The sequence below is a fragment of the Malurus melanocephalus genome, unplaced genomic scaffold (genome assembly GCF_030028575.1).
Source record: "Malurus melanocephalus ecotype Western Australia unplaced genomic scaffold, MMel_1.1 scaffold_27, whole genome shotgun sequence".
Classification (NCBI taxonomy): Eukaryota; Metazoa; Chordata; class Aves; order Passeriformes; family Maluridae; genus Malurus; species Malurus melanocephalus.
This window is the reverse complement of record NW_026623259.1, coordinates 3,894,421-3,918,067: the sequence shown is the minus strand read 5'-3', so window position 1 is coordinate 3,918,067 and position 23,647 is coordinate 3,894,421. Positions and strand designations below refer to the sequence as shown.

The following is a 23,647-nucleotide window of genomic DNA, read 5'->3' as shown; positions in this document are numbered from 1 at the left end:
ATGGTCCTAACGTGGCTTACTTACACTCACTTACAGGAGTGAAAGTGCTGCTGTAGGAGGACTTCAAGGTTGTTCTATCTCTCTAGTATGTTTCAGAAACAATTTAATCAAATGTCAGCCGAGGATARAAGGGATAAAACAGCAAATAAAAGCTCTATGTGGTTGAGGACGGAAGATCTTCATGGGGTTCTGTCCTGACTCTCCTGCAGGGTGGGACAAGGACTAAGTGCTGGTTGACACCACGTGCTCAAGGACCCRTGGAATTATTCTGTCCACGTTGCTGCTTTCGAGGAGATTGCGCTGCAAAGTTTGAGTGAAAGTCCAAGAAAGGCTCTTCCTCAAAACCTGTGAAAGGCTGGCCAGAATTCCCAGGCATTGCCTGGCCTCCTGCAGGGGCTCCCCACGCCATCCTCCCTCCTCCGCCAGCATTTCCAGGAGGGACACCCCGCATGCCTCTGCTCTTTGCAGAAATGCCTCAAACCCTTCCAGCCCTGACAAACCCGATCTCTCGCACTTTTACATGCATCTATTTCGATGCAACAAGTTGCTCCGGGGACTGTCAGGCATTGTGGGAGCTGTAGTTCGCCGCTCGCAGCACTACAAGTCCCAGCCTGCCGGCGGCAGAGGAGAAGGAGGAGGAGGAGGAGGAGGCGGAGGAGGAGAGGAGCCGGCACGGCCCAGGCCTGCAGCCCGTGAGGAAGAGCCCCCCGGGGGCGGGCCGCGCCGGCATGCGGCTCCCCGGCCGGCTCGCCCTGCTCCGCAGCACGCCCCTGGCTGCCCGGCCGCCGGGGAGGGTCCGAACGGGGCGGGCGGCGGCGCGGCGCGGCTTCTCCCGCGGGCGGCTCGGCGGCACCATGGCAGAGGAGGCCAAGAAACGGGCCGCCTTCGCCGCCGTGGACAAGCACGTCCAGGTGAGACAGCCCGGGGTGCTGCGGGGCTCGGGGGGCTCGGAGCCCCGCTGTGCGGAGCGGCCGCGGGGTGCGCGGGACGCYCGGGGCGCGGGGCTTCGGCGGGGTGCGCGGAGCCTGCGGGAGCACGGACGGACCCGGAGGACGTGGAGGGGCTCCGGGGTGCWCAGACCCCCCAAAGTACAGAGGAGCTCCGGGGTGCAGGGACCTCCCAAAGCACAGAGCGGCTGCGGGGTGCTGGAGTCCCCCAATGCGTGCAGTGGCCATGGAGTGCACGGAGCTTCCAAGTGCACGGAGCGGCTCCAAGGTGCCGGGGTCCCCAGTACACGGAGCGGCTCCAGGGTGCCGAGACAAGCTCCGAGGTACCGGGATCCCCAGTACACGGAGCGGCTCCAGGGTTCTGGGACAAGCTCTGGGGTGCCGGAATCCCCAGTGCACGGAGCGGCTCCAGGGTGCTGGGACAAGCTCTGGGGTGCCGGGATCTCCTAGTACACGGAGCGGCTCCAGGGTTCCGGGACAAGCTATGGGGTGCCGGGATCTCACAGTACACGGAGCAGCTCCACGGTTCTGGGACAAGCTCCGAGGTGCCGGGATCTCCTAGTACACGGAGCGGCTCCAGGAGGCTGGGACAATCTCGGAGGTGCCGGGATCCCCCAGTACACGGAGCGGCCATGGGGTGCACGGAACTTCTCAGCGAGTGGAGCGGCTCTGGAGTGCACGGAGCCCCCAGTAGACAGAGTGATCCCGGAGTGCAGGGACAGGCTCCGGGGTGCTGGAGCAATGTACGGAGCGACCACGGGGTGCTCGGAGTCTCCCGGTGCACGGACGGAGCACGGAGCAACTCTGGGGTGCAGAGAGGTGCAAAGACCCCCTAATTCCTGGACGGAGCTCGGGATGCACGGAGCAACTCCGGGGTGTAGAGACCCCCTAATGCGCGGAGCGGCCACATGGTGCACGGAGTCTCCCGGGACATGGACGGATCCCGGGCTGCGTGGAGYGGCTCCCGGAGCAGGGACCGGCTCTGAGGTGCAGGGACGCAAAATGCACCGAGTTGCACGRAGTCCCCCGGTGCACGGACGGACCTCGGTATGCACGGAGCGACTCCGGGGTGTCGGGACCCCCCAAAGCACAGACGGGCTCCGGAATTTACAGGAGCGGCCACAGCGTGCGCGGAACCTCCCAGAGCACGGACGGAGCTCGGGGTGCGCGGAGCGGCTCTGGGTGCAGGGACAGGTTTTGGGGAGCCGGGACCCCCAATGCACAGAGCAGCCACGGGGCGCATGGATTTTTCCAGTGCATGGAGGGGCTCTGGATGGCAGGGACAGGCTCTGGATGGCAGGGACAGGCTCTGGAGTGCCCCGTCTCCCCAGTTCACGAAGCGGCCGTGAAGTGCGCGGAGCTTCCCAGTGCATGGACAGGCTCCGGGGTGCACGGATCCCCCAGAGTGGCTCTGGGGTGCCGGAACTCCCCAATGCACAAAGCGGCCACCTGGAATGCACAGTCCCCCGGTGCACGGAGAGACCCGGAGATGCATGGTGCGCTTCTGGGGTGCAGGGACACCCCAAAGTATGGAGTGGCCACGGAATCTCCCAGGGCATGGATAGACTCTGCGTTCATGGAGTGGCTCCGGGTTCAGGGACAGGCTTTGGGGTGCTGGGACCCCGCAATGCACAGAGGGGCCATGAGGAACACAGAATCCCTGGTGCATGGAKGGATCCTGGGGTGCCGGGACCCCACAAAACATAGAGCAGCCAGGGGATGCATGGAGCTTTGCAGTGCACAGAGGGGTGTGTGAGGCAGCTCCAGCTGCAGGGACAGGCTCTGGGGTGCCGGGGCTCCCAATGTATGGAACAGCCATAGGATCTATGGAATTTCCAAGGATCAGAATAGGCTTCAGGTGGCACTGGCTCCTCCAGTGCACAGAGAAGCCCTGAGGTTCATGGATGCAGTGGGGTGCACTGAGAACACACTGCACCTCCAGCTCGGAGCATGGACAGCTCTGGGCACAAGGAGAGACCCTGGGGTGCATGGATGGGTCCTGCCGAGCTTCTTTCTCCTTTGCTTTGGTYTTCACTCCTTTATCTGGGGAGAAGGGAGAAAACTGCTTTTCCCCAGTATGTGCCTCGCTGTCAGCAGCTCCGTGCCTGGTCCTGCTCAGCACTGTGTACACCGAATTTGGGGTTATGTCTTGCACCTCCAGACTTTCACTGTGCACCCTCCTGCGAGTTGGGCTGTGATGGGAGTTCAGGCTAACGCCGTGCCCTGCTCCTTTCTCCAAGTGGACGATACAATGCTGCTGCACCCTATTTCTGACCACCCAAGCAAAGAGMAACAGCCCCTGACCAGGGTGTTCTGTTCTGTTCTCTGCAGCAAGGAAGTGCAGCCAGGGGCTTGAATCAACCCTTTCAATGTTAGATAAGRCTGGAGCTGCCTGAAATTTGGCACAGCCTGATCAGGAGCACTTGGAAGATCAACGGTTATGGTCATGCTGGGGTTTATCGCAATGTTTGCTGTGCCAGCCCTTTCGCAACAGCGGTGGTGAAATCGGGGTGAAGAGTTGCTGCTRAAAAAGTCGATTATTAGCAGTTAGGGGAGAAAAAAAAATTCTACTTTCCTTCCTGCTTYCCCCTCACTGGGTTAGCAATTTGAGGTTCAGTTGCTGATGGCTTCCCTTAGGTCCCATAAAAGTTTGATTTGTTTTGAAGCCCCCTTCGTCTGAGCTGTGTGAGAAAGCAGAGCCACATGCTGCCTGACATCCACCCCGTGCCAGGCCAACACCATCAGAAGTGATCACTTTGTSAGATGGGTGAGCCTGGGGGTTCTGGCAGTTGCATAAAAATCCTTTTTCTTACCCAAGGCACGCCCAGAACTGTGCATTGTAGGGGTCGTGGGAGGAAGGACTCGTCTCACAAGGCATGGAGCCAAGAAACGACTCTTGCTGTGAGTTATAAGCTGCTCCTTTGATTTGGAGTAAAATCAGTACTTTTGGACTTTTATAGTGAAATAGCTGGCCTTTGTGCGGTTTTATAGCCAGGCAAACTCAGGATAATGTTTCTGGCTGTGTCCCAGCTGATTAAAGTTCAATGTCCAGCTAATAATGGTGCCTCAGTAAATCAGGCAGTGAGTAGGGTAATACCCCAAAGCTTGTGCAAGTTGGCCTGAAGAAACTGTGGAGAAGCAGCTCAGAGTCAGTGCCCGAGAGCTGGATGGTGTCAGCTGTCTGTTGGCACTGTCGGGGCAGCTGCTGTTTGTAATGGATACGKTCGTGTTTGCCTGTTAGAGCTCTCAGGAGGGAGCAGTGATATCTCTGAGAGCAAAGATGGGGCTTCCCCTGCACAGCAGAGTCGTGTGGGAGTCACCACTGACTTCAGGGTTTGCTTCTGCTGGGTAAATCTTCTCTTGCTTAACTGTGCCATAAATCTGTGGCACCGGGGACTTTGGGACTGGTGCTTATTGAGGTTTCTCACTTGGAATCCTTCACAGCCATCCCAGCTCTTTGTGTGGCAGGTGTAAACCTGGGAGTGGGAGGGGGGATTAGGAGAGGAAAACTTGTTTCTCCCTCCTTTTTTTCCCTTTTTTTTTTTAAATTAAAGCTAGATTGGTGTGTTTACCCACAGCACTTGTCCCTGGGCAGTTGCAGGAGCAGAGTTCCCTGGTGCTGGAGTGGACACTGAGATGACAAACCTCAGAATCCCTGGACTGTGGGGTTGTGACAGCTTGGGRGAGCAGGGCTGGCACAGGGCTTGGGGCTTTAGAGCTGTAAGCTGCTTGGGGAGAGCTGGCTTTGTGTTTATACAACACCTCTGAAGGCAGGTCCTGTGAGTGTCCCTGTTAGAAATGAAAATACAACCAGGAGCCCTACGTCCTGCTGCCCAGAGGGGACTGAGCAAACTTTGAGCTTCGCTCTGAATTTATCTACTACTTTTAGCAGGAGCTCTTTGCTCTCCAACCTTGGAAGCTTACATTGGACGGGCCAATCCTTGTGTGCTGCTGATGCTGCTCCCTGTGTGTTCCCYTTTTGGCCTCTGTAATGCTGGGCAGTGTCTTTAGGGCCTTGATTTGGCTGAGAAAATGCTGGGTCCACTGCCCACCTCACCCAGTGTGGGTCCTCAGCTGTGCTGTGGYTCAGTGCCTTGGTTTKGGTTRRTGGGCTTTTGGTAACAACCTGAAACATTGCTTTTTGTACATGAGGTGCTGCTCTTCAGTGCTCTGCTTCCTGCCTGTGTTTGCCCTGCCCCTGTTTTTAAAAGTGGTTGTTTTGTGTTGGTTTTACCTATGGTCTGGCTGGGGTTGGAGCTGAGGAGAGAGAGGTGGAAGCCACGGTAAGGCAGGGGCTGTAACAGCACCAGTTCAGTCTGATTTAAAGTGCTGCTTCACCTCTAATCTCTGATAAATGGATGGCTGGGACCCTTGTGAGCTTTCCCTTCACTTCACTACAGTGGAGTGGCTGATGCTGAGGCTTTCCCCATCCCTTTAGGGCACCAACTGCTCCAAGAAGTTGTCCCACCCTACAGAAACRATGGCAAAGAGAAGAAACTGCCTCTTCMYARGTCCAAACAAGTCTTTTGGGAACACTGGTACTGCCCATGTCCTGCTAGCCCGTTCACAGCTTTGCTTGCCCATTCCTTGGTTACTCTGGCTCTGCCTGCGGGGTGGGTGACACTGATAAACCCCAGGATCTGTTGGGTTTCTCTGGCCACGTTGCAGGTGTGCAKCAGTGACCTGTTGCTCTCCCCAGCTTTTGCAGAGTCACGGTGGTCAGCGAGGGCTGTGGTGCAAAGTGAGCCTCTGGTTTTGGAGAGCTTCCTTTTTCTTTAAGCTTTTAACCTRCAAAAGCAAGAGAAATGACTAATCCTAGGGGGGTGTGACCTGTCTTGAACCCCACCTTTCCAGGTAAACTTGCGTGACAGCAAGATTTTAGCTGGTTGCAGTGCTGCAGGTGTGGTTTTTTTCCACAGCTGCCCAATTCTGGATTTGCTGCACATGAGGAAAGAGCTCTGGATCTGTCTAATGTCCAAGAGATAATACACAACAGCTCTGTGCCTGCATCTCTGGTTGTCTTCAAGTCTTCCTCATCTGRAGTCTCTGTGGTGATACTGGGCCTCTTTAAGTCAATTTGAGCTTTGGATCCCATCCAAAGAAAATGAAGTACACTGAAAATGGGAAGTGCAGAAGGCTGCAGGTCACTGTCAGAGGGTGGGAAACTGAGTTGATAATAAACAGAGTCTGACGTGGCAGAGAAGATGTCTTGCAGAAGTAACACAAATGCACCCATCCAGSCTCAGCCTGCAGCACCTTTTGGGASTGTATCTGTGTCATGGATGCCAGGGCAGTGATCCTTCTTAACCCAGAGCACAAGCAGAGAAAGGCCAGGATGGAGCTGTGGTTAAAATTTCAYCCTCTTCAGCACACGCTGCCAGGCTCACCCACCTTCCAAGTTTTGCTGGATTCTCCTATAGGCAGCTTTGCATCTGTTTTGGAAAACAKTTTTTATTATTCACAGGAACAGCTGCTGTGCTCTCTGCTTTGGCTGCTGGTGCATCTGTGCTGTTTACTAACGATATGGTTGGCAGCAAACCCAGCCTTTTACTGTGCGGCTTCCTTGGGAGATTTTATCTTGAGGTTGTTTCTCCTTCTTCCTCTGTGGTATTGTCTGAAATTCACAGCTTTCCGGCAGGAGAGCTTTCATGGAATGCCAGCAACCACCAGTGAGTGTGTATTGAGCACCCTGAGAGCAGACCGTGCTGGTAATTAGCAAGCACATGTCCTTTAATGAGAGGGAGAGTTGATTAAAATCCCTTGGCCGCAGACCATGGCCGTGCCCTCGCTGGCACAGCGTGTTCCCTTCCTTTTCTGCTGAGATGCTGTGTCCAYGTGCATCCCTGGACAGGGCTCTCTTGCATGTGTTTATAATGCCAATTTTGCTGGGAAAAGTGGACAATCTGGAGCCTCCAGTGWCAGCATTCTCTGTCTGTCTTTGCTTTGCAGAACAATCAAGTTCTTGGGATCGGAAGCGGATCTACGATTGTACACGCGGTGCAACGATTAGGTAGGATGCTCCCTTTCCTGTCCCTCCCATCGCAAAAATCCCCTTTTCCATCTGCCCCAGCTACTTGAAAAACACCCTAAATCACCTGCATGCTGACTTAAAGCCGAAACCTTGGGCCTATTCACCGACTGCTGTGTCCTGCTTCAAGTTGAAGGTTAAAACTGGGCGTTGGGCTCCAAATTTATTCCCTGAGAGTCCTGAGGAGGTAATGAGTTGCCACCTGTTCTCCCTACACAGCCAGGAAAATCACTCTACTGGCACCCACCACAAACTGGAGCTGAACCCCTTGCTCTGCTTCCAGCTTTGCCCAGCTCTGCCCRGTGCTGGCTTGCTGTGTGGCTCGGGGCCATGCAGCTGCTCTGCTTCCGTTCACCCCTTTGTTTGCAGCTCATTTTTTTCCCCACATCCCCCTGGTTCACACTGATGGTCCTGCTGAGGTGTAGTGAAACAGAGGAATGTGAAAACCTGCTGYATTTTATTTATGTACCCCACAGCCAGGTTGACCTGCTTGCTCCAGGTGCAGGGGTTTGCCCAGGGCGCGATTCATAAAATTTCAGCAAAATATTCAAGTGAGGCAAATGCAGTTTTGCCAAGTGAGTGTAATTATTGTCACGCCTCATTACAGAGGGTGCAGAGATTTAAAGTTCCTTTGACACTCAGCCCTAGGTCTGTGTGTGGAAGTGCTGAACTTTGGATGTGCTTGGATGCAGAACAGAGCAGCTGCGGGGGTTTGGTGGTTTGGGAGTGCAGGATCAACCCTGTTGTACTTGCTTGGGTACAGAGGGGCAATTACAGAATCATTAAGGTTRGAAAAGACTTCCAAAGTCATCAAATCCAACTGTTAATGCAGCCCCACTGTGTTCACCACCAAACCATACCCCCAAGTGCTACCATAGGAGGATTCCASCGCTTCCCTGGGCAGCAGAGCTCAGTGTGTCCCACCTGGGTGGCTCTGTGTGACTGAAGAATCCCCTGGTGACCTCCAGCTCYCTGGGCAGAGCTGTCCTGCAGCCCACAGCGGGCTGAATTCTCAGCACAGCCCAGCCCTTCACTCTGCAGGGACACAGCAGGGCTGGGCTGGCCCTTGGCACCCACCTGGCCTCTCTCTGTGTGTGTTTGTGACACATTTCATTGTCTGGGAGCTGCTCTTCAGCCTGCTGGGCTTGGCCCAGTGCTGCAACCACTCCCTCCCTGAGCACAGAATCAATCTCTAAATAAATAGCTATTGTATTTAAAGAGGAGTGGCTGTTCCAGGCTGCAAATTCTGCCTTTTCATGTCTCCTGAGTGCTTTAGCACTGGGATGTGGCTTGTAACAACATCCAGCCTCGTGTATTGTATCTCCAGCCCTTCCAGCAGCAGCATTATCTTGGAGCATGGAGCTCTTGTGCTTGCTCTGGTACAAGAGCTCTTGCTGACTCTCAGGCTGTTGGCTTGTGCCTGAACATTGTAATCACTAAAATAACATTTWGTCCATAATGATATCTTAGTAATAGATTTTAGTCATTTGAGGTTAGCCTGGAGGAGGAAATATTTCCTTCCATTTAATGGAATACTGTACTTTATTAGTCCTTTCCCTGCCATATATTTAAATGTTCTATAATAAATTAATGTGCTGTCCCCAGGGCAACAAGCCAGCAAACCTTTCAGACAGCTGCTGGAGCTCTGTGTTTACACAGGGAGCAGCAGAAACCTGTCTAATGGAGTGAGAGAGGGGATGGGGCCGATTTCCCAGGTGAGGATTTGCTGATGGGGCTCCTCTGCTGCTGGAGACATAAAGGTTAATGGCTCCTGGTGGCTTGGGCTGAGCCAGAGTGGGTGTTTAAACATTTCTGACTGTTGAAACTGAGCCTCAGCCTATGCAGGGTGGCACCTGTTTGCCTTTTGAGCGTGACTGAGTTATTTGCAAACCAAGCAAGCAATTGCTGTGAATCAGAGGGGCTGCTCTGAACTGAGGTTTCTTAAAGTGGAAGTTGCTGTGTTTTTAACTTGTGCRATGGACAAACCAAAGCTTCTGCATTTTTCCTGCAGCTGAACGAGTTAAGGAGGAGAACCTGACAATTGTCTGCATCCCTACATCTTTTCAGGTGAGCACTTTCCTCCTTTGCTTCCTGCTGGTCCAAATACTCCTGCAGGGCATCTTCTCCTGGCTGTGAGAGCCACTTTGCCTCTCCCTGGTTCACAGTGGTGTGAATTAAGCAAAAGCACCGTGAAAGCAGTCGTGGTGCAGCCTGCAGATGAACCTCACAAAGAAGGCGGTGGTTTTGTGTTACCCTGACCCGAGCTCAGGGATGCAGCAGGGCTGGGAGGTATATTTTGAACCAGTGTGGTGAGGTTGTTTGTGTCAGGGTTGGTGTGTGGCTTTCTCTGGATCCCACTTGCAGGAAAATGCTGCTTAGTGGTGAACCGGACTTGTAGTGCAAACCTCACTGGAGACACTTCATCTCCTTTGATTCTGTATCACCCCTGACAGCTGTTAAAAATAATAGCAAGCTCTTGTGTTTTCAGGAGGAAYTTGAAATGCATCAGCTGGATTTTATAAGAAATTGCAGAAGAGAAATTGGCTTAACCTCTCACTTGCTGTGCAGCCTTTCMAGGAATTGATTCATAACAAGCTGATGTTGAGAGGGTTGGAGAGAGAGGGAGGGCCTGGCTTGGAGGTGAAATACAGAGCTGCTGGGGAAGCTTCTGAGCATCTCCCATGCCTTTGGCAATGGGCTTTGGTCTCTGCCTCTGTTCCCTGAGGTGGGAGCCTTCCTTTGGGCCAGGAGAGGTGACAGGGTGGGAACCATCTGAGGGGTTGCAAGGCTGGGTGGCAATACCCCAATCAAGGAATTGGGCACATGTCCTTCTCGTGGTCCTGGTGGGGACCTGGGGGTCTGTACTTTTGTCACAGCCCTGTCACTGTGAGGGCAGAGTGGCAGGTGGGGCAGGGCCTGTCCTGTGAAGTTTGGGTGTGTAAAGCCCTGAGCAACCTGGGAGCTGACCCTGCTTTGACCTGGAAGTTGGATAGGAACCAACATGAATTATCCTAAGATCTCATGAGAACCTGACATCCTCTTACCCTGCTGTTGTTTCAGCGTGGGGTACAGGGCTCTCTCTTTCCAGCTGTTGCAAACTGGAATGCAAGGTGTGTTCCACCTTGCAAATAATGCAAGGTGTGCTGCAAAGGTCAGAAAGTGAAAAAAAAAAAGTCTAACCTATATCAGTGCTTTTGCATATATAGACTGTGGTAAGAGTCTGTCCTTTTGATCTGTCTACAATAATTCCCTCCCTCGTGTGTCACGTCCCCTTTGAATCCAGGAGAAGGGCTCTGAGTTCAGTCTTCAGTTCTTAAGGAAAATGTTGGTGAAGCTCTTGTAGTGAGTGTGGTCTGGAGCCTGTCCTGCTTTGAAATGTTGTCATAGTTCATTTAGCACCACCGAGTTTCTTACCAGTAAAACAAAAAGCTTGCTGTTCAAGGGAAGAGAGAGATTGTACATCTGCAGGATCCAAATTCCCAGCACGGGGCTGCCTCGTATCTGTTGCAGTCCCTTAGAACTCAACCAATTCCGAGTGGAGCRTTCTCAGGTCAGCAAATCAGCATTTTATTTTCACTGTGCACAGGTGTAGATGGCTGCCTGAGGTCACTGGCAAGGAAGAGTTGGTTTCATTGGGTTTTATACTGCTCCCTTCCCTGTTGTCAGGTCATTAATCCATCACATCAGTAAAGCTAGAGCAGGGTAAGTATCTGTCCCGTTTGCGTTGTCTCTTTTCACGAGCACGTGAGTGGGACCGTTCCTGGCCGGTGCTGTGCAGTTGCCACCACTCCTCCCTCAGCTGTGGGAGCTCTGCTTTGGATTCCCACTGCTCCCATGGCCTTGCAAGCAGAGCTGGAGAGAGCTCAGCCACCTCATTTCCACACYGCTGACTCTGAGCCTGTTCAGGTCTGGCCTGCATGTGCAGCACGGTGTTCTTCGATGCTTTCAACCTCCCAGATCCCTGAAATCTCCTTGTGTGGACACCATGTGATGAATGCCAACCCACTGATTTTTATTCCTTTCATTTTGTGAGTCCATAGGGCCCCACAGCCCATGGGTGTTAAAACTGCATGCTGTGAAATGCCATGAAGAACTATTCAAATCATATCTCGTTGCCAGGAGTGCCAMCTGCTAATTTTAATGTTTCTGGGATGTGGCTGAAGCACTTTGTTAGTGTTAGTGGGTAGAATTCAGGTGATTGCACTGGGCTTTCTTGGTCTGGCTGCAGCATGGTAGCAAGTTTGGACTCCAGCAGAGTCCATGCAARGAGAGAGGCACACTCAGGTGATGATTTGTGACACAGAAAATTCAGCCAGGTAGGGATTCTGCAGATGACACTGAGTTGGGTCAGTGTGGATCTGCTGAGGGCAGGAGGGCTCTGCAGAGGGACCTGGATGGGATGGATCCATGGACCAAAGCCAGGGGATTGAGGTTCAGCACAGCCAGGTTCTGAGTCCTGCACTTTGGCCACAACAATCCCCTGCAGAACTCACATGGGCTGAGTGTCTGAGCAGCTAATAAAATAATAAATGAAATTATTATGTGTGAATGAAAAGAACCTGGGGGTGCTGGTGACAGTGGCTGAACATGAGCCAAGGTGTGCCTGGGTGGGCAAGGAGGCCAATGGCCCCTGGCCTGTGTTAGCAATGGTGTGGCCACAGGACCAGGGCAGTGATTGTCCTTCTGCTGGGCACTGGTCAGTCCACACTTTCCAGTGCTGTGTCCAGTTTTGTGCCTCTCATGACAAAAACTTTGAGGTGCTCTGGACTGTCCAGAGAAGGGAATGAAGCTGGGGAAGGGTTTGAAGCCCAGGTGTGATGAGGAGCAGCTGAGGGGGCTCAGCCTGAGGAAAGAAGGCTCAGGGGGCACCTTCTGACTCTCCACAACTCCCTGACAGGAGGGTGTAGCCAGGTGGGGGTTGGTCTGTTTTTCCAGGTAACAAATGACAAGGGGAAATGACCCCAAGTTGTGCCAGAGAAGGTTCAGATTGGATATTAGGGAAAATTTCTTCAGCAAGAAGGTGTTTGAACACTGCCCAGGGCAGTGGTAGAGTCACCATCCCTGGAGTGATGTGAAGACACGTACATGTGGCATTTGGGGACATGGTTTAATGGTGGCCTGGGCAGTGCTGGRTTGATGGCTGGACTTGATGATGTTAAGAGGTCTTTTCCCACSTAAACAATTCCATGATTCCCTGTTTGAACTGCCAAGGGCAGCTCTGGGTGCCCTGTGTTGTGTTGCCACCAGAGGGAAACACATGGCCACTGCAGGAGGCGTACATCAGAGCCACCAAGTAGCTGTTTCAGCAGCTTCTCACACTTTTTCCACAAGTTGTGCATTTGTGTTTTTTATTTTTTAGTTTATTTCCAGTATGAAAAATACTTTCTTTATTAGTTCCACGTTTCTGTGGTGTAAATATTTAATTTTCTTGCTCCCATTTTTCAGCAAAGGAGATAAGAAGGGCTGGATGGGTGTGAGAGAGAGTGATGTCCAAGCTGAAACAACACAGGATTTAAAAATTCCATCTCTGCTTTGGTGTTTAGATACAAGTGATTCCACCAAGCTGATGAGGCCTCCTSCTGTTTAGTATGGAGAGACCCAAACCCACGAGTCCTGTTGCCCCACCTGAGCATTTTAGTTCAAACCAGCAGCAGGATTTTCTTTCAGTTAAACTGCTCYGGTCTGGAAACACCGTTTTGTCCTTGCTGTGTGTTCTTTCCACTGCATTCTCTCCACCAGCTCAGAGTGGAGCAGTACAGCTCTCCCAGGGAGGCTCCATCCATAAAACCACGAGTCTGTTTTGCTTTCCTGCCACTGGTAAATATTTTTTTTTGTCTCCTTGATGCATAGGCTCGTCAGCTGATCCTGCAGAATGGCTTAACACTGAGTGACTTGGACCGAAATCCAGAGGTGAGTGGGACCACAGAGGTGAGACTCACCTGACTTTCCTCTCACTGAGTCCTTCAGAAAGCATCCAGACTCCTTTGTCCTTCACTGAGGTTGAGTTTGGGCAGCCACGCTGCAGAATACGAGTGAGGATTTGAGTTAGGACAACAGGAAACGGCCTCAAGTTGTGCCACAGGAGGTTTARATGGAATATTAGGGAAAATTTCTTTACTAGMAGGTTGGTCAGGYRCTGGAASAGGCTKCCCAGGGCAGTGGTRGWATCACCATCCCTGGAAGCTTTCAAAAAACGTGTAGATGTGATGCWCAGGGACATGGTTTAGTGGGGACCTGGCAGTGTTAGTTGAAGGGTTGGGCTCAGTGACCTTAGAGGTCTTTTCTAACCTCAATATTCTATGATTTCAGTAAGTTCAGTTTATTTTTCCCCCAAGCCTTAGTTCTGTCTTAGTTCTTGTCCCTTTAGATGGCAAAAAGGCTGCTGGGTTGTGTTGCCTCGGCATCTCTTCCAAGATGAGGCTCGAGGCAGGGATATTGCTGAACTGTCAGCAGGATTTCCTGGGGGGAAATCTGGTGTGTGCTGGTCCTCAAATGACCCCAGAGCCTAAAGAGATGTGCCTTGCAGGCCAGCAGCTGGTTTGGGTTTCTCTCCCTCTCACGTGCCTGTGGATTTTAGAAGGGCTTGGGTGCTTTTGGGGTATCATTGGGTGGCCCATCAGACACTTTGTCAGACTGGCCAAGGTGGTCCCAGCCCCAGTGACATTTGAGACTGGAGCAGCAGCAGGAGCAGGGTCTGGATGCTGCACAGGAGAGGTTTCCACACCAATTTTCTCCTCTCCCCACAGCTTGATGTCGCCATCGACGGAGCAGATGAGGTGGACTCTGAGCTCAACCTTATCAAAGGTGGCGGGTGAGCCTTGCTGTCCRTCTGTCTGTCTGTCTGTCACAGTGCTGGGGGGGCTCTGAGCATCCCTGTGGGTGTCTCTGGGGTGGGCTGTGTGTGCACCCACAGTGGGAGATGGCTCCTGGCCAAGGGTGCGAGGGACAAGGGAGGGGTGAGGATGAGGAGGATGAAGTGTGGGACAATGCCAGCACCAAAATCAGCAAGAACATAATGGAGGGGATTGGACTTCAAGGCCATCAGTGAGCTGCAGTCTGATGTTTTCTGGTTATTTATTTTTTCCCCCCTGGCAGTGGCTGCTTGACGCAGGAGAAGATAGTTGCAGGATTTGCAAAATGCTTCATTGTCATTGCTGATTACAGGTGAAAATATTACTGTTCATTATACTTTCTCCTCCATGGGAGGTTTCAGGTATTGCTGTGTTAGGCTGTTACTGCCCTTCCAGTGGTTACAGGAGAGCAGGAATGGGTGGAAATGAGCCCAGCTCCCAATACTTCCTTAATTCAATTTATCTTTTTTTCTTAATTTTCAACTCAGCAGGCCTGCTTGGGAGTCAGCAGAGCTTGTGGGGAAGCAGCAGTTCTGCTCTTTGAGCTCAGTGATTGTCAGCATGGCAGAAATTTTCCAGCCATGGGGCTGTGGAAAAAACAACTCCAGCTTGTCCAAAACATGTCAAAATAAAGCTTCTGATAGAGCATCGTGCATTAAATTGGCTYTTGCTGTTCCTGGGCACTGTGTCCTCCTGAGCCTTGTGCCTGAGGGGTTTGCAAAGGGGCTGGGGTGATGTGAATGGTGTCAGCAGTGCGATGTCCAACACTGATCCTGCCTCAAACTGTGCCCTCAGGAAAAAATCTGACAACCTKGGGGAGCAGTGGAAGAAGGGAGTTCCCATCGAGGTCATCCCCATGGCTTATGTTCCTGTCACCAGAGCCCTGACCAAAAAATTTGGCGGCGTGGTGGAGCTGCGGATGGCTGTGAACAAAGCAGTGAGTGTCCCTGTTGGCCCTTCTTCCCCTGAGGAGCCACCTGAACGTGGGCAAAGGGAGGAGCAGARGTCTGGCCCTTCATCTGGTGAAATCTGGGCTTTTACTCCCACGAGTGGCATCTTGTGTAATTGCTCCTGATTATAGTTTGGATAATGAAATGTGTGTTTAGGTGCTGCTCACTGAAAGCCTCTCTCAAGAAGCAGAGAGCAGAGGGATTGCCAGCCTGGGTCTGACCTGCTGCTCTGGGGGTGTTGGGGGGCTGCAGGGCAGTCTGTGCTGCCAAAGAGGGTCTCAAATTGGGGGTGGTGGTTTTACTGACAGGTTTGTTGTGGGGACTGCCCCATTTTTCTTGAATGATGACTGTAAATCACTACAGTGAGGACACCTGATCCCAGTGAGGGCTGTGATGATCCCAGGCTGGGTTCAGGAGACGTGGAGCTCGTGTCATGACAACTGGGTTTGCTTCCAGGGCCCTGTGGTGACAGACAACGGGAACTTCATCCTGGACTGGAAGTTTGACAAGGTTCATGAGTGGAGTGAAGTGAATGCAGCTATAAAAATGATACCAGGTGATGTTTGTGATTTTTTTTTTTTTAAAAAAAACACAAATCTGACTACGGCTTGGTCTGTGATCAGTAACCTGGGCTGTGGGAGCTCTTCCCTGGATGTGAGGAAATGTGTGTGTGTGTGTATTTGCTGCTCTCCTGCAGTTCCCTACATTTGTGTCTGCTCGAGACAGAAGTCATCTCAATAGGTACAGCTGTGCCCACATGGCCTTTTCCCTTCACGGGTGAAACCTGGAGTGATGCTGGTTGATGTTTACACTATTTCCTATTAGGCACAACAGTCCTGTCCTGTTCCTTACTCTCCTTGTGCCCATTTGGAGAGTGACTTTCAGTGGAGACACCGGTGGGCTGTGGAGGGAGGGTTTGCWCAGTGCTGTGGTATTTTCCAGGAGCTGCTCAGAGCTCTGCATCCCATTCCATTGGGAAGCCCTCCCTGCTGGCCTTGCTGTCAGGATGCAGTGTGCCCAAACTCTTTCTGTGCTCTRTTTGCAAACAAAAAGCCTCTCTGCAAGGACTCGTGCCTTGCTGAGACCTGCTGCCCAGGCCAGAGCTGCCTCTGCACCATCCAGCTCTGCCTGGGAGTTCTGGCACTCTCTGAACTTGAGGGAAGCAGCTTCTGGATGTCTGTGTGATTATTTTGGCAAAGCCTGMCCCTGATGTCCCACCTTCACACAGCTGACTGCTCATGTGTTGCCAGAGCGTGCAGGAACAGGTTGGGATCTTGTTCCTGGCTCCACAGGAAACACCTCCTGAATTCCCTCCTGAAACCCCAGACCAGGCAGAGGCCGTGGGTGTAGGTTGAGTCAAGAGTCACAGTAACTTCCAGTTGTTTCTGGTCAGTGGTTTTGCTTCCCTGGACAGTGCTTATCACAAATGACAGAACTATTGGGGTTGGAAGGGATCTCTGGTGACCCCTGGTTCCCATGGGCTGCCCCATGTCCAGTGCTCCATATCCTGATCCAGCTGCTGCCCATGGCTGTACAAATCTTTGTATCATTAGAGCTGCTTCTGTGCAAGAGGCAGACACTGCCTGGTTACTCTGCACAGCAGCAACTTCTTCCCTGCCTTTCTTTCTGGTTGAGAAAGTGTTGCCTTTTTCAACCTAGAAATGAAACTCGAGATAATTTCAGTGTAAAAGGTGATATAAAAGTGGATCTTTATTTGAGCTCCAGGGGCAGTTATGGAAGAATATCCACTAAAGCCCATCCCCACAGGGGTGAATGCAGTTTGATAGGCTTTTGGAAATCAGCATAATTGATAAAAAGCACCAATTAGGAGGACAAGTGGTGATGCAGTTCCCCCTAGGTCAAGCCCCTTCTCTGGAGCCCCCCACCCTCAGTCCCAGCTGTCCTTGTTTATGAAAATGTGTCTCACAGACCTTGTTCTCAGTCTTGGTTCCCAGGAAGAGCCAAGACAGGGTGGGGGCTTTGTACCCCCTGGGCTTGGAGCTCTGGGGTGTGTTTGGTGTTCCTAGCTGGGGAAAAGGGTGGGGAAAATACTGGGAAGGTTGCCAATATATAAATAAAAGAAAAAGGGCAAAAATTGCTCTGACATAAAAAGGAACAGTCAATGATGGGACCTGTTCCACGTGTGGGTGTGGTTTCAGCACTGTTGGCTGCTCAGAAATGGACCTGCTAAGGGGACAAGAGCATCTTCCCTACCCAGAAGTGGATGAGCCTAAATGTGAGGCTGTCAAAGCCTCAGTGCTAAATGGAAGTGCTAAATGCAGTGCTAAAGGAAGGGCTTTGTCCACCCTGTGCTTGTGGTAGCCCTTGTTTTCCGTTTCTGTCCCCCTTCCTGGCCTCTGTCTGTGTCCCAGTGATCACTGTGAAGTTAGGAGCACCCCATAATTAAATGCAACCAAAAGTATGTTTGCAAATGGGCTACAAATTGCAGAGGTGGCACCAGAGCTGCTGAGTCTTAACAAATGAACAAGTATTGTCCAGATGTTCTCTAACAGAATAGACTTTGGGATGATTTTAAAGGCAAAAGGAGTAATCCTCAATCCTGTGTGTGTGTGTGGAGCTTCCCATGGGTTGTCAAACAGCAGAAAATTCCTCTCATGGTTGTGTTGGTGCAACGGTGGTGGCTGGGGGAAGCTTTGGAAGTTTTGGACAGTTTCTGCTGGGGGTGCTGCATGGAAAAGACTTCCCAGAAGCTCCAGCATGGCTGGTGCAGGTTGGACTCTGCTCCAAAGCTCTGATGATCAGAGGCACTGGTTCCTTTTAATGAGCAGAGCCAGAGGACATGAGCACAGGGGTGGCTGTGGCAGTAACGGTGTCCTCTCGTTCCGCAGGCGTGGTGGAGACGGGGCTGTTCATCGACATGGCCCAGGTGGTGTATTTTGGGATGGAGGATGGCTCTGTCAGCGTGAGGGAGAAGCAGCCCTGCTGACAGGGCCCTGCCACAGGGACTCAGCTCTAGTGACGGTGCCAACCCGACGTTTTGCCTTAAGGAGCAGCGGCTGTCGCAGGAGACCCGCGGGAAAGCCCATCAGAATCCGCTGATGTGATACTGAATGTCTTTTTTTTTAAAAAAAACAGACAAATGAACAAACAAAAAAAAATAGATGCTATTTCTATATATATATATTTTTACTTTACAGGAATGTTGTCTTTTTTTAATGAGTCATTTCAACAAATTGCTTTAATGTTTTTATTTTGTTTTCTAAGAAATACTTACCAAAAAAATATTCCCTGKTTTTGTGTTTGGAGGTTTTCTTTTCTTTTTTTTCGAAGAGAACTTGAACCCCTCTGGTTGCTCATAGTACTTAATGATTGAGGTCAGAAACACAATCCTAATGCAYCATTCCTAACCACCCTGGCTGGGAGGGTGATGTATGTAACAGGAGCACATCCAGTTGGGACCTGCTGATGCCTTATTTGGAACCTTTTTGGTTCGGTATTTTATGCCTTTTATTTTTCTATACCACTGTTTTTTAATAGTTCAGGATGTCTGGTTGTCTTCTGTGCACATGACAAATCCCTGAGCCTAGGGTGGTCTCTAATCCCCCTCTCTGGGATAATAAGGGCCTTTTCTGGGCTTCTGTATGGAGGAGACATTCATCCTTTGAGCCAAACGCTGCTCTCATTGAATCCAGTACCTCTGATTAAAGTCTGTCCTGTAGCTGGAGATGTTTGGGACTTTGTCCTTGTAGACCAAGAGCAGAACTGGGTGCTTGATGAAGTTTACAGGAGCATATTTTAGCAGCTTAGGGCAGTATGGAATAGTGTTCAGTGGCAAATGATTTGGTTTGGAATGAAGGTTCATTATCACCCCTCACAGCTGGTTGATTTGTRGAAGGATAGAGCCGAACGCACAGGAAAACGGAGTCTTCCTGCCTCAATTTTCTAYGTGTAGCAGGAGAGAGAAACTCGTTTAATATCTCATTTTTGRTGTATAGGTGCTTTGCATGGTTCTGATGTCCAAATGCAAGCCCTCTCTTTGTGTTTTAGAGACTGAAATAAAAGAGCTCTTACACCAGACTTGGTAATTTTGTTCTCAGAGTAATTTATTTTGTGGTTAATGGGGCAGATCATGGTCAGACCAACTTCTGCTAACTTCCTTCTTAAAAGAATCCCTCACCTAGGCCATATCCACCTTCTGCATTTAATTTCTTTTTGCTTAAGGTAAACACATTTTTGTAAATTAACCAGATTATCTGGTCAACACTTGTTATCTGCAGCRCTTGCCTCAACAGGGACTGTCTTCAATCTGCACTTTTAAAATCTGTGCATCTAAACTCAGCTCTTGTGCTGAGCAAAGGGCCAGCAGCTTGCTGGAAACGCTGGGATTTCTTTTCCCGCMAGCCTGGTGCTGCAGAAACCATTTGCAAAGCCCCAGTTCTGGCTGTGGGCTGTTTTCAGATGCTCTTGGGCTCCTAATGTAATCCTGGATAAACAGAGAGCAATCGAGCACAGCTTTGTGCCCGAGTGCCTTCTCACCCGGCGTGCTGCTCGAAATGAGATTAGCGGCAGCGAATGCTGCTGTTGACTCTCCTCTGTCTGAAATCAAACAGCTCCTTCTCAAAAAGCCAATAAACCCATTACTGCACCATTACTTGCTGGCCCTGGACCAGCTGTGATCTCATTCAGCTTTGTGCTTAGCAGGGGCTCCTTGGGTTTAAGCCTGAAGGGTGGGCAGGTCTGGTTCCTGAGCTTTTCTGGGTGCTTGGGGTGCAGGTAGAACCCGGGGTGCTTTTGAGCAGATTCCCCTCCTGGGATGGGACTTTGAGTGGTTCTTGGGCTGTGGGTTATGGGCATAGTGTGCACTGTACCAYACAGCTAGAATTAAAGTGTCTGTGTGGAATAAAAATCCCTGAAATGCTGGAGAAAATTTACTGAATCCTGGTCCAAGCTCTCCCAGCTCACATTTGCAGAGACAGTAATAAGGTTTGACTCAAGGGCTCTTAAGAAGGGTTTGGTCCTTTCCCTTGGAGGCTGCCAGGCTCCCTCATCTTCATCTCCAGCACATTCAGGGGTGGTGCAGGGAGTCCATCCCCTCCTGGGGTGACTTTGGCTCTCCCTGTCACCAGCACAGCCCATTTACACCAATGCTCAGCTGCCTTGATCACGAGCATGTTCGATGAAAGTCAGTGTACAAGCAGCAGAGGTATTTCCAGTGTCTGCTTCTTGCTTTTYTAGGCTATCACCATTATTACAAATGTTTTTTGGAGAGGTAACAGTTGATGGATGAGCATCCTGTGGTAGATCTCCAGATGAGGGCAGGCACTGCAGCTYCCTGTAACTTGTGTAGAAGCTCATCTGCTCCCAAGAGCTCCGGAGCCTGGGTTTGTTGAATTTGATTTTACCACCTTGGCTGGTTTCACTGGGGTATTTACTTTGGGCTTTGATTTTTTCAAGGTGTTCTTCATAAGAGTCTTCAGGAGCCTTTAGAAAGGGGGCTGCCAGTTCTGTTCCACGCTTCTCCCTTCCACTTTGGGAAGAAAAGCAGGGATGTATTTTTAGAAGATGGCATTGGGAAAAAAATGGTACCAAAAGCAGGTGGAAGGAGGTGTCCTTTTACACCAAGGCAGGCTGTGGCAATTTAAGCTGCATTTCTGCAGTGGTTTCTGTTACCTGCTGTGATCCAGCCCCTCCACGTTGCCTTTTGGGTGGTGCATGGTGGATAATGCACAGAGATTTACCATGAGCACTGAATTATGGATTAACTTGGCCCTGGAGGAAACAAACCTTTCAAGAGAGAGCAACAGCAGCACTAAAATTAATGAGCAACAGAGGTAATGAAACACTAGTCCCATTCAAAAAAAAAAAAGCAATAGAAATATAGTAAGAGAATACATCAGATTCAATTTAATTAACCTGTGGTTAATAGGTTAAATAATTAAAATGGATTAATTAAACTAACTAGAAAGAAATTAGGTGTTTTGTTAAACCAAATCACCTTGTTTCATATTACATAGAAAGCATTACTATCYGTCAAGTTATTATTGTCAGTGTAGGATGGGATTTACGATCTGACATAATTACTGATCTGARAAATGTGACATAAAAAGAGGTGAAAATAATTAAGCAGGCAGCAGACAGGATGTGTGCTCTGGGTATTAAACCAAACAGTTACAGCTAAAGTGATGAGGAGMAGATAAGCATAGCATAACCAGTGATAAAAATTAGCTGCTGTAATATGTAATAATATCTTTAAAACATAAGGCCAGATCCATTTTTTAGCTGTGTGGATTTAACAAAAACTGTGTAATGTTACTGTCTTGGGTCCAGTTGCACGAGGAAGGGAGGAGGAAAAGGGAAGATGTCCTCATTTTCAAAGTAATTTTTTCATATTTATCAAGCCAAAGTGTCTTCACAGTTTTATTTCACTCAGTGTATCACCAGGAAGGTGATGCATTTCAGACTGAAGATTAGCTTAAAAGACCTACAAACTGCCAGGTTTTTGTACTGAAAACTTGTGAAGTTTATTCATTTCCCCTTCCAGTAACATTAATGGGAGTTTTATCATCCCTGTAACTCCTTAACCCTCGTAGCTGAGACCAGGTTTTTGTTTTCAGAGCACGAGACTTTCCAGTTTGTGTTTTTACCAACACAAACGCCTCATACACTCCCTTAATGACACTCTTAGCCTTGTGAAAATCATGTCAGACCRTCAAGAGTAAATGTAGTGAGCAAAACAGTAAAGGATCAGTGATTTGGTTTGACTGTAGGAAATTACATAAACTACTTTTCTTGGTGAAAACAGAAGACTTTGTACAAAAATGTCTGAGTGAAAGATAAAACCATCAATCATGCTGGAAAGCAAAATGCTTTTGCTGATTTATGTTGTGTCTGGAAGTCAGTAACAGAAAGATGAAATTCAGCAGAAGRAAAAAAGTGGCTATTAAGCCAAATACCCCAGATCTGTAAACCTCCCGACACTTCAATTTCCAAGTTCATTTGGGGATTTGAATTAGAAATRTTCTTAATCACACTAAATTCAAAGTTCATCTCATGCCCCATTGTTAAATTTACATAAATTTGATCATGCAAAAAAAAAAGCCCACAGAAAATGAAGTGCCTGCTAACTGGAATGGTCTTTTTTATTGYGCACCAAACTCTAAATTCCCTTGTGGTGGTCTTCCAGTGCAGGATTAATTAAAGAAAAYGCTACATCAAGTATCCTTTCCACTTATAAATGTCTCACAGGTTTGTGCAATCTCTTACTGAAGCTATTACTAGAATACCTTCTAGATCAAAATCTCTAATTAAACATTAATTCCCTTAAAACATTTTCAAAGCCTTAATTTCAATAACTTGCAAGTTATTTGCCTGCCACAGCACTTGTAATCAGTATTTAATAACCTGTACAGTTTAATCCCAATGTAATGGATTTGGCAATGACAAATGAAATTGAAAAACCCTGCTGTAAATCTAGATGGTACACCAGGATGTTTTTCTTACTATATTAATTTATTGTTGAGGGAAAAAAAAGCCAGTCCTGCCTTCCTCTAACCCTAAAATGAGTATTATTTTTTGAAGAGGAGATTATCATTCTTTCCTTTACTTTTATAGGTAATTTAGTGAGGGCTGGACTGGATCAGTGAAGAGTCTCTGCCTGACCAACAGGCTGTCACTTCTAAAGCAAGTCAGCGAGAGACTTTAAGCAGATTGAGCTCCCTCAGTTTTAGAATAATTAGAAAAATCTTCTCTGCTCACTGGGTTGTACAGCTGGAGGTGACAGCAAGGTTTTGCCACATGTGCCACTCACAATCACATCAAAACATTACTCAGAGGTTCAGTATTTTTAATCCATCCTGCCTGGGCAATTTTTTTCCTTTTCTTTTTTTCAACTAAATCAGCTTTGGGTCCTGTATAAAAGATAAAAATGTAGGGTATTTCTTCTTTGAAAGTCAGATGGCCATGTTTTTGAGCTTCCAGGCAGGCAGCCACAGTTCCATGCTCCCTCTCCACAGCTGAGCTGGGCCTGTGTCAAATTGTGAAGAGGAAAACCCATCTGGTTACTTAGCTACGATTTTTTTTTCCATGGAGTAAATCGAACATCTGAACTTGAAAAATCATGGATGTTCTAGAGACAGTGAACAGAAAAAATAGTTGATAACACCTCCCATATTCCAGGTCAGCAGGGACTATTTCATCCAAGCTCCTTTATCTCAAAGTGACATTTYTTCACCTCAGGTGCCCAGAATTCTGGACACTGGCCAGAGGGTATTGTCCACTGGCATAATGGCATTCTTTCAGGACCCTCAGGACACCCCTGATCCAACCACCCTTGTCCTTATGGGGGAATTCTACTGGCTGGGAACACTCCACAGCTGGAAAATACAGTTCCGGGAGATTCCCAAGACACTTGGATGGATGACAAGTTCTTGGCAGAGGGCCTCAGGGAGCTGATGTGGGGAGGTGCCCTCTGTGGTGTGCTGCTTGTTCCCAGAGAAGCTCTGATTGATGGCCATCTCRTCCACAAMGACCATGAAAAYTTCRATTTTCAAATCTCTGGTGCTGCTGGAACCYATCTGGCTCCCAAGGTGGAGCAGAGCACTGCTGGAAAATCAGCATCTTTTACTGGGGTAAATCAGCATCTTTAACCAGGGTGTCCTCCCGCAGGAAAGGTGTTGGTTGCTTTGAGTCTGTTCTGGTTTGAATGAATTTAATGGGAGCAAAATACTCCCAAGTTCCAGCAAACCTCCCCTCCTCTCTTTTCCCCAACCGGGTCCTAGAGACAAACTTTCCCACAGAGAGGAAAGTGAAAAGAAAAGGGAAAAAAAAACTATTTATTTAAAATTATAAAAACAAAAAGAAAAAAAAACCCCTAAAACTGTGGAATCAGCTGTTAGATCCCAAAGCCTTTCT

At 49.5% G+C, this 23,647-nt stretch overlaps 1 protein-coding gene across 1 annotated transcript; it reads left to right on the top strand.

The window, feature by feature from the left end:
• Positions 1-685: 685 nt before the first annotated feature.
• On the top strand, positions 686-18,822 carry RPIA (ribose 5-phosphate isomerase A). The gene is made up of 9 exons (XM_057390506.1): positions 686-911; positions 6,897-6,957; positions 8,987-9,042; positions 12,826-12,885; positions 13,722-13,786; positions 14,071-14,139; positions 14,622-14,763; positions 15,233-15,332; positions 17,626-18,822. The coding sequence occupies exons 1-9, from the start codon at positions 729-731 to the stop codon at positions 17,721-17,723; spliced, it is 834 nt and encodes a 277-aa protein (XP_057246489.1). The 5' UTR covers positions 686-728; the 3' UTR covers positions 17,724-18,822.
• Positions 18,823-23,647: the final 4,825 nt, after the last annotated feature.